General features: G+C 52.8%; 1 protein-coding gene across 2 annotated transcripts; it reads left to right on the top strand.

The window, feature by feature from the left end:
• The first annotated feature begins 2,177 nt into the window (after positions 1 to 2,177).
• TXNL4A (thioredoxin like 4A) lies at positions 2,178 to 8,809 on the top strand. Of its 2 annotated transcripts, XM_054583802.1 has the most exons (4): positions 2,178 to 2,231; positions 2,445 to 2,617; positions 6,489 to 6,592; positions 7,644 to 8,809. In XM_054583802.1, the coding sequence occupies exons 2-4, from the start codon at positions 2,465 to 2,467 to the stop codon at positions 7,813 to 7,815; spliced, it is 429 nt and encodes a 142-aa protein (XP_054439777.1). In that variant the 5' UTR covers positions 2,178 to 2,231; positions 2,445 to 2,464; the 3' UTR covers positions 7,816 to 8,809. The 2 variants fall into 2 exon arrangements, with proteins under 2 accessions (XP_054439777.1, XP_054439778.1); XM_054583803.1 differs by lacking the exon at positions 2,445 to 2,617 and having other exon boundaries at positions 2,182 to 2,231.
• The last annotated feature ends 206 nt before the right edge of the window (positions 8,810 to 9,015 follow it).

Raw genomic sequence — 9,015 nt, 5'->3', positions numbered from 1 at the left:
CTGCCCGGCCCCGCCCCCGCAGGGACCAGCAGGACCGCCCCCTGCTCTTCGGGCCCCACCCCGGCCCCGCCTCTGCCGAGACCAAGAGGCCCCGCCCCCATTTTAGTTTCCTGCTGGAGCGCCTGGGAAGTGGTGGCTGGGGCGCACCGGAAGTGCCCTTGCGTGCTTCCGTGCGTGGGTACGGTGGCTCAGGAGGGTTTGGGAAGGCACCTCCTTCCGGACCGTTTGAAGAAGCTGGGGCGGGACAGGGAGGGGCCTGGGCGGAGGGTCGAGTGGCGGGCGTGGCCCCAGCGCCGCGGGAGCGGAGGCGGGGGCGAGACTGCCCGCCTCCGAACCAGGAATCCGGGGGCTTCAGGAGCAGGTTTAAAGTCGTGCATGTGGTTACCGTGATTTCAAGTCCATATGTTTATGATAAATGAAAGGGTTTTAATAGGTTTGGTTACGACAAAGATTAAAATGTTGTTTTGACGTAAGAATGAAGTCGTGCTACCTCTGTTGTCTTTGATGGGCAGCAGCCCAGCTGCTGGAGCGGGCCGGTGCTCTTGGGTAAGAACACGTGGAGGAGCCACTGTATGGCCGGGCGGCATTTAGGCTACGGGCGCTGGGAGTTGGTGAGAACTATCTGAGAGCTTTGGATCATGTGAGGCGACTCCTCGAAAAATCTCTCCGAAGACCCTTGGGGCGTTCCCTCTGAACTGTAGCGATAAACCACCGGGCCCACCTACCAACACTGCAAGGTTGCACAATGCAAGAGCAGGATGCAAAAGTCAATTTTGCTTCTATACTCTAGTTAGGAATAATCTGAAAATATTTACAATTATTTAAATACCATCAAAAATAATAAAATACCTAGGAATATAAGTATTCCAGTCCAAGATGTGGACACTGGAAACAGTCACAGAAATTAAAAAAGACCAATAAATGTAAGGAATCCCATATGCATGCATTGGAAGACAATCTTAAAATGGTAATACTCCCTAAATTAGTGTACAGGTTCAACAAAATCCCTACCAAAATCCCCAGCTGCCTTTATTGCTGAAATCGACAAACTAACCCTAACGTTCATACGGAATGCAAGGGACTCAGAAAAGCCAAACCAGTCTTGAAATGAAACAAAACTGCAGGACTCACTTCCTGATTTCAAGACTTGCTACAAAAGCTTCATGAATCAAGACAGACTGACAAAAGGCTACATGTAAAGATCAATGGAGAAGACTTGACGCTACAGAAATAAATCCTTGCATTTAAAGTCAGTTGATTTTCAACCAGCATGCTAGGGCAATTTGATGGGGAATGAATAATCTTTCCAATAAACGATGTGGGACAACCGGATACCCACATGTAAAAGAATACTTGGACACCTAACACACAAATATTACCTCAAAATTATCATAGGTGCAAATGTAAGAAAAGAATAAAACTCTTAGGAGAAAACAGGAGTAAACATTCATGATCTCGGTTTCTTAGGTATGACACCAAAGGCGCAAGCAACGAAAGAAAAATAAATAAATTGGACGATCAAAATGTAAAACTTGTGCTACAAATAATACCAATAAAAAGTAAAAAGTCAATCCACAGAATGGGAGGAAATTTTTATTTTATATATATATGTATTTTATCCTCACCCGAGGACATTTTTTCATTGCTTTTAGAGAGAGAGAGGAAATGAGTGTGCGAGGGAAACATCTATCGGTTCCCTCCCGTGGGTAGGCGCCGGAGGTGGGATCGAACCCGCAAACTAGGCATGCGCCCTGACTGGGAATCCGACCCCCAATCTTTCCGTTAGGGATAATTTTCCCACCAACTGACCCACAACGCCCAGGGCGGGAATATTTTCATATATGTCTGGTGAGCCTTACGCATTAGTTTGGAGTATTTTTCTGCTAATAAACTGCTTTTGGCAAGTAGAGCAGCGTGTTTACGTCTGGAAAGTGTGATGCCAAAATGATTCTTTTGGGGCCTCCGTGCAGCGACCGGGACAGACTCCTCCCGGGTCAGTGCGGCTGCGCGGTGAAGCCCGGTCAGGTTTCAAACAGCCCAGCCCTTCGGACCGCGGAGCGTTCCCATCAAAACCCGACTCTCCGCGTCGCCCGGAGACCACTCACCGGCCCACGCAGCTCCAGCGCGGACGCGCGCGCGCAGGCGGACGCACGCAAGGCGGGCACGCGCACGCTCACGTCGGCGCGCTTGCCCGCCGCGGCCGCTGTGTTGGAGCCCCGGAGTCCGCCGAGGTCTGTGCGGGCCGGGATCTGGGATCGTGGTCCTGGGAGGGGGCTGGAGGGGTCCGGGCCGGGGTTCGGGAGTGGGGTCCTGGGAGGGAGCGGGGCCGGGCGTGGGGTTCGAGGCCGGAGGGGAGCGGGGCTCAGGGCGGCAGCGCCCCCCGCTAGCGCCGCGTGCTGTGGCAGAGCCGGAAGCAGCTCGACCACCGAGTTCCTCTCCCGCAGAGGCCAGCAGAGCCGCCAGCATGTCGTACATGCTCCCGCACTTGCACAACGGCTGGCAGGTGGACCAGGCCATCCTTTCGGAAGAAGACCGGGTGGTCGTCATTCGGTTCGGGCACGATTGGGACCCTACGTGCATGAAAATGGACGAGGTTCTGTACAGCATCGCGGAGAAGGTAGCGCGGCCCCGCCCCCGGGGCGCTGCAGTCGTTCGGTGTCTACTGCCTGGCCTTCGCCAGTGGGCAGGGAGTTGAAAAGCGAGGGCAAAAGCTGCAGCCCGCCCTCGCTCTTCGTGCCTTCGTTTCCAGTGTGACACCAAGTGAAGAGAGGACCTGCGCTGGCCTGGCGACGAGCGCTCTGAACTTGTGCACAACGGCTTCTGCCTTTTTTTGGGAGAAGTGCCCACCCATTTCCAAGTTTAAAGATGTTCATGGTCCCTCTCTCTAGATAAATAACTTAATTCCTAGTGATTGTGTGTTTTTCAAAATTTCCATCTATAGTCGCATGAACACAACACATTTGCAGACTTTGGCAAGAGCGTTGGAGTTCCCTTTTAGAAGCTTAGTTTAAAAGATTGTCACTTTTTTAGTACCATGTTTATTTGCAAAGTAGGACGTTTATGTTCACGGCACGGCGGTCCTGGTCTTTTCTTTCTTCCTCTTCCTTAGCCCTGCCGCGCTCTTTGTGGGTCGCCGTGTGCGTAGCCCACAGCGATTTACGTGCAGGGGCAGCTGGAGAAGGCAGAGCGGGGCTTTGTGAGATCAGGTTTTCCCGACGTTTCACTGCTGTCTGGGGCGCTTGTGTGCAGACAGTAAGAGTGCGGGTGTGCGGGTGGGGACGTCACGGTGCAACCAGGGCCTCCCTTCTCTCTCAAATTTCCTCGTGGCGATTTTAAGATAACTCTGATTTGGATTTTTGCAGTTGTAGCAGTAGAACGAAGGCAAATATATTTGGGTTTAGTGAAATAATGAACTTATTACTAATTTATGAATGGTCCGAGAGGTCATTCATTGGATTGAAAAGTAAAATTGGATACATGGAAACCGTCTTCTCTTTCATGGGAATAGGAGACGCTGATACAGCCTGGGTTAAAATGGTACTTCGAGTCCATAGTAACAGGTAAAGGTGCGTCCTGTACTTAGAAGAAAGCTGATTTTTACAGCCTGCTGTTTGGTGGGGGAGGCAGCGTGAGGCGGGGCGGCGGCCCCGTGGACGTCGGCCCCGTCTTCCACGAGCGAGCGGCATCGGCAGCGACGCGGGGGCCTTGCCGAGCGCGTCGCCAAGATTCTGACTCTGAGGCTCTGGGGTGAGGCCCAGGAAGGGCTTCTTTAAGAAGCTTCCCTGGGGATCGCGACATGACTTCCAGAAACCCCTCAGCGGAGTCCTGGGTCCGAGTGTGAGTGCGGCGCTGGTCAGCCGCTCCCAAGACACTGAGGAGCCTGAGGAGGGGCCTGGGGGCCTGGGGAACCTTGAGTTGAGGTGGTGCTGGGGGCCTGGCCGCCATTGCAGCTGCCGTCGTCAAGGGCGATGCTGCGGGGCTCAGGGGAGCCTCTACTGAGCCCCTCCCGGGTAAGCAAATCATCAGCGTGCTGACTCCCAAGTAACCTAGGGTGTGGGTTCTGGATTCTGCCCTGCAGGTGGCGGGGAGAGGTGGTGGCCGGCTGTGAGACGCAGGACAGAGTGGGGGTCAGCGGTCAGGCCGAGCCGGGTTCCGCCACTTACGGCCTGTGTGTCCTGGAGTCTGTAGGGAAGGGGCGCCAGGGCTGAACCCACAGGTGGCCGTGGCAGCAGCGGTGACGGAAAGGCTTGCAGGACGCCTCCCGTCACAGAGCACGGGACCGGTTCCCCAGCCACTAGGCGCCATTATTGTTACCGCCTCATGTCGCAAAGCTCGCAGCAGTTGTGAGCGGGGCCAACCTGGGTACGCGGTTTTAGAAAATAAAGCCACCGTGTGATATTTTTAGGGATTTGAAATGAATTGCCTAGAAATGTAAGAACGAGCCAGCGGGCCGTGACGACCGTGGTTCGGGTGCTGCAGGCGGGCTCTCAGCTCGGAGGGCGCGGTGGGGGTCGGCCGCCGCGCTGACGGGAAGGCGGCCCGTGCGGCCCTGGGGCTGGAGAGGAGGTTTCCCCCTGGGGGCGACCAAAAGATCATGCATGTTAAAAACAGCTTGGTGATGAAAATGAAATTTGTACATATGGTTCACGTTTAAAAAAGAATACTATTCAACAACCAGTTAAGATGACTACAGTATAGTAGGCAAGTATTTTAGGTATGGTAAATTTATGCAAATAAGTTTACAGTCCCATTTGGAAAGACGATTTTCATGGGTCAATGGGAAAAGAATGTGAAAAAAAGGAAATTCTAGTGGTTAAGTAGTCTTCAAAGAAACACACAAAAACGGCACTGTCGTTTCTGGGGCACATCAGAGACAGAGAGGCAAACAGGTGCGGCAGCGCGGGGCGCGTCCCGGCTGTGAGGTTCAGGCGGCGGGGCCGGCGCTGCGCGAGGGGCCTGACCCGCCGTCACCCTGTCCCAGTGCCTGGCCCCTCAGGAGGCGAGGCTCTGTGCCCCACGAGACGGTGGCTGTCATTCACAGGGACAGCGGAAACAGCCACAGTGTCCGAGGAGGGGAAGCGCTGAGGCCAGGCCCTCCCGGGGGTCCCGGCAGTCGTCTGTCCGGGCGTGGCCATTGGGAGTTAAACTGGAAACGTGCACCCTGCCAGGTGGAATGCCACTTTATGTGGCCAGTAAAGACGACTTTCTCCCAAAGGAGGTGGGGGACGGTGGTGTCGCCGGGGAAGCAGAGAGCACAGGACGCAGCCGTTCGGTGAACCACTTCCGTGATGTAGCCGTGAACGCGGTGTGTTTGTCAAGTTCGATATGTACGAGAATGCTTGTAATTAAAGCTGGGTGCTGAATATTGTACCTGTACGATCACATTTTGTCAAAACAGTATAAACAGCTTTCTATTCATTTTTTAAAGATTTTTATTTTTATTTTTTTTAGAGGGCAAGGGAGAGAGAAAGAGAGGGAGAAAAACATCAATGTGTGAGAAATACACCAATTAGTTGCCTCTTGCAAGCCCCCAAGTGGGTTTCTGGCCTGCAACCCAGGAATGTGCCCCAGCTGGGAATTGAACCAGCGATATTCCGGTTCCCAGGCCGGCACCCAGTCCACTGAGCCACACCAGCCAGCGCTGAACAGATTTTTAAAACATAAATATATATACACGCACACGCACATGCACATACAGACACATACCAGCAAAAAATGGGGGGGAAATATACTACAAATACCTTTGCAGCAGTTAACTTTGTGCTGGTATTGAAGGTGATTTTAGTTTTCTGGGTTTTCTAAATCTTCTCTGATGAACTTGCAGTTGAAGAAAATTTGACCCCTGGCTGGTGTGGCTGAGTGGATTGAGCCTGCAAACCGAAAGGTCGCCAGTTCGATTCCCAGTCAGGGCACGTGCTTGGGTTGCAGGCCAGGTCCCCAGCAGGGGGCGCGTGAGAGGCAACCATACGTTGATCTTTCCCTCTCCCTCCCTTATCTGTCTATAAATTAAAATATTTTAAAACAGAAAATTTGGTATATATGATATTACTTGGGGTACTAGTCTTCCAGTATTTACAAGAGTTGAGACCTAAGCACATGAGGAATGTATAGCTGAATTCCAAAGCATGTTATAAAGCCATTGTTCAGTGCATGTTATTAAGTATTTATAAAAATACTGGTTCGGAAAAGTTCATATAGATTATTGCGAGATCAGCGTGAATAATACATCTGTGGACATTTTCTGCAGGTTCTTGTAACTTGCTCTTCTGAGAAACAGTAGCGGGAGGTGTAGGTGGCCGATTAAGTGCTTGGAATCTCGAGCTTGTTGGGTTATTTTTCTGTGTTAATGCCACTGGGGAAAATGTTGGAGAGTTAGTTTGGAAATTGTTCTGTTATATACAGACGGTGGTTTTTATGTTTAATGTACTTTTACGGAATAAACAATCAATTTGTTATTTTAGATGTTTTTTAATCTTCTTTACTTTTAGGTTAAAAACTTCGCAGTTATTTATCTTGTGGATATTACGGAAGTACCCGACTTCAACAAAATGTATGAGCTGTATGACCCGTGCACCGTCATGTTCTTCTTCAGGTGCGTCCTCGTCTCTGAAAGGCGTTTACGTTGAAGCTGCTAGTCTGGAAGCTTAGTGCAGTCGAGGCGCCTTTAGACTCTTTCTGTAGAAGGAAGTCAGCTACGCAGTCTTGTCACGCACGGACTGTGTCCCTGGCGACACAGTCCGTGTGATCTTTTGAGTGACTTCCAAAGGAGTAGTTCCCGTGCTAGCGTTTCCTCAGTGACAAATCACCCTCTTGAAATGACTGCCCGGAAACCTAGGTGAGGCAGGCTTACATGGAAGGCACTCTTACTGACATTTAAGGTGCCTTTAAATAGCCTGTTGGTGGAAACTGTTTTGAAATAACTCACTTTTAAAATACGACGTGAGTGACTATTTAGCGTTCTTTGTGATACCTGTACTTAATTTCTTTGCTTGTAAGATTACTTTATCCGCTTAAACATTCTGTTGTGGGCCCAAGCCTGTGAATTACTGGCATGAAGAATGGAATTTCTCTAACTGCCTCCGATGAATTTGATTCCACAACTTACAGCTTTGCTTTAAAGGAGACAGTGGGGGCGGACACCAGCCAGGGACACGGGCCAGGTGCAGGCACCACATACATGTGGTGGTATTTATGTCGTAATAAAGTCAAGTCACAACATGAATGAAAAAGTAATTGTTGGGGAGGCTTATTTGGAAGGAAATCGCCCTCTGACACTGTTGTACTTGCCTAAATGTCTCACTCTTGCTGCTGCAGCAGAAGTCGGTGGGCAGCAGACTAGGGTCTGCCGCACGCACAGAGCCTGTCTTGGCGAGGACGGTCCCGGTGGGCTGTGCAGGGTTTGTATCAGCTTCGTATCCCGTGGGACCAGTTAGCAGAGACTCCGTGGCTGCGAACAGCGCGTCTGTGAGCTTGGGGCTCTGCAGGTTCTCTCGGGGCAAGTCGGTTGGGGAAGGACCCGCGAGGCTCGCCCAGCTTGTTGATTGGACCCACGGCCGGTCGCCGGGGACCGGAGCCGCAGCGGTGGGCGGTTTCCATGGGGTCCCTTCGGAGGCTCTGACGAGCATTGCCCATTCCTTCCACAGGAACAAGCACATCATGATCGATCTGGGCACCGGCAACAACAACAAGATCAACTGGGCCATGGAGGACAAGCAGGAGATGATCGACATCATCGAGACTGTGTACCGGGGCGCCCGCAAAGGCCGGGGCCTGGTCGTGTCCCCGAAGGACTACTCCACCAAGTACCGCTACTGAGCGCCTGCCGCAGGCTGGGCGTGCTCGCCCGGGAGGCCCTTCTCGTGGCGATGCCGTGAACTCAGGACCCGCGAGGAGCGGTCTGGGGAAGGGCACGAGGGCCGCGCGGCCTCGGCCGGGAGTCGGCCTGGCGGCGGCACTTCCATGTCCACCAGTGTCTGTGAATACCCGGTGGAAGTAAACGTGCGCGGTGACAGGCGTGTCCCAGTGTTTGTTTCTTGTGCAGGTCGCTGGTTGTGGAAGAACCTAATTCTTTAGCCTGGAGAGACGGGCGGGGCGTCCTGTGGCTGCTCCACGTTGCACTCATGGCGGCGAGGTCCCCGCCTCCCGGGCTGCTGGGATGCGGGCCACAGCCTCGGCCCCTCGGCAGGCGCCTGTGTCTCCCCAGCCGGAGGCTGGGTGTCCAGGGACCAGGCGCCTCCCAACCCACCCCAGTCTCCGCCTCCTCTTTTCGAGGCCTCTTCCCCAAGTTACATCTGTGTCCACATTTCCTTTTCTTTTTTTAAAAAGTTACTTTTAGAGAGAAACATCACTTTGTCGTCCCACTTATTGATGCATCATTGGTTGATTCTTGTGCCCTGAGGACCGAACCCACAACCTTGACGTATTGGGACGATGCTCTAACCAACTGAGCTCCCCGGCCAGGGCTAAGTGTCACCTTGTTATGAGGACACTCATCCTGGGATGAGGGCTGCCCAGCTCCAGCATGACCTCATCTTAACTAATTACGTGTGTAGCAGTCCCGTTCCCGCAGGGTCACACCCTCAGGTCCTGGGGGTCAGGGTTACCAACGTGTGTGTCGGGGGTTGGGGGTTGCGTGCAGTTCAACCCACAACAGAATCCAAGCGTGTCTTCTGGGCATAAAAACAGTGCAATAAAATAACTTGGTAGGCCTTTCTTTAAATACAAAGAGTGAGCTGCTTCTTAACTCCTCTTAAGGTTGTATCTAACACACTGTTCTCCGCAGAGTCCATGAACCCTCGGCCTCCACATCAGGCTTGAGTTTCTCCTGAAGCTGCCCAGGAGCAGGGTGGTGGCGTGCGGGGGGCACAGGGTGGGGGCACCTGCAGCCGCACCCCTTCTGGTTTCACAGCAGGGGCCCTGCCACGTCCTGAGAACCTGGGCAAGAGGCTCAAGTCCTGGAGCTCCCGAATGAGAAGGAACGACGGACCGGTCAGAAGGCTGGAGATGTCCCAGCGA

Source organism: Pteronotus mesoamericanus, unplaced genomic scaffold, assembly GCF_021234165.1.
Source record: "Pteronotus mesoamericanus isolate MK-2021 breed Mesoamerican mustached bat unplaced genomic scaffold, CSHL_Meso_final contig_74, whole genome shotgun sequence".
NCBI lineage: Eukaryota > Metazoa > Chordata > Mammalia > Chiroptera > Mormoopidae > Pteronotus > Pteronotus mesoamericanus.
The sequence above is the reverse complement of the archived record's forward strand: the minus strand, read 5'-3'. Positions and strand labels throughout refer to the sequence as shown.

Coding starts and splice junctions, on each gene's coding strand:
- TXNL4A (XM_054583802.1), top strand. CDS start 2,465: ATGTCGTACATGCTCCCGCACTTGCACAACGGCTGGCAGGTGGACCAG. Junction 2,618..6,488: donor TGTACAGCATCGCGGAGAAG/GTAGCGCGGCCC, acceptor CTTTACTTTTAG/GTTAAAAACTTCGCAGTTAT. Junction 6,593..7,643: donor ACCGTCATGTTCTTCTTCAG/GTGCGTCCTCGT, acceptor TTCCTTCCACAG/GAACAAGCACATCATGATCG.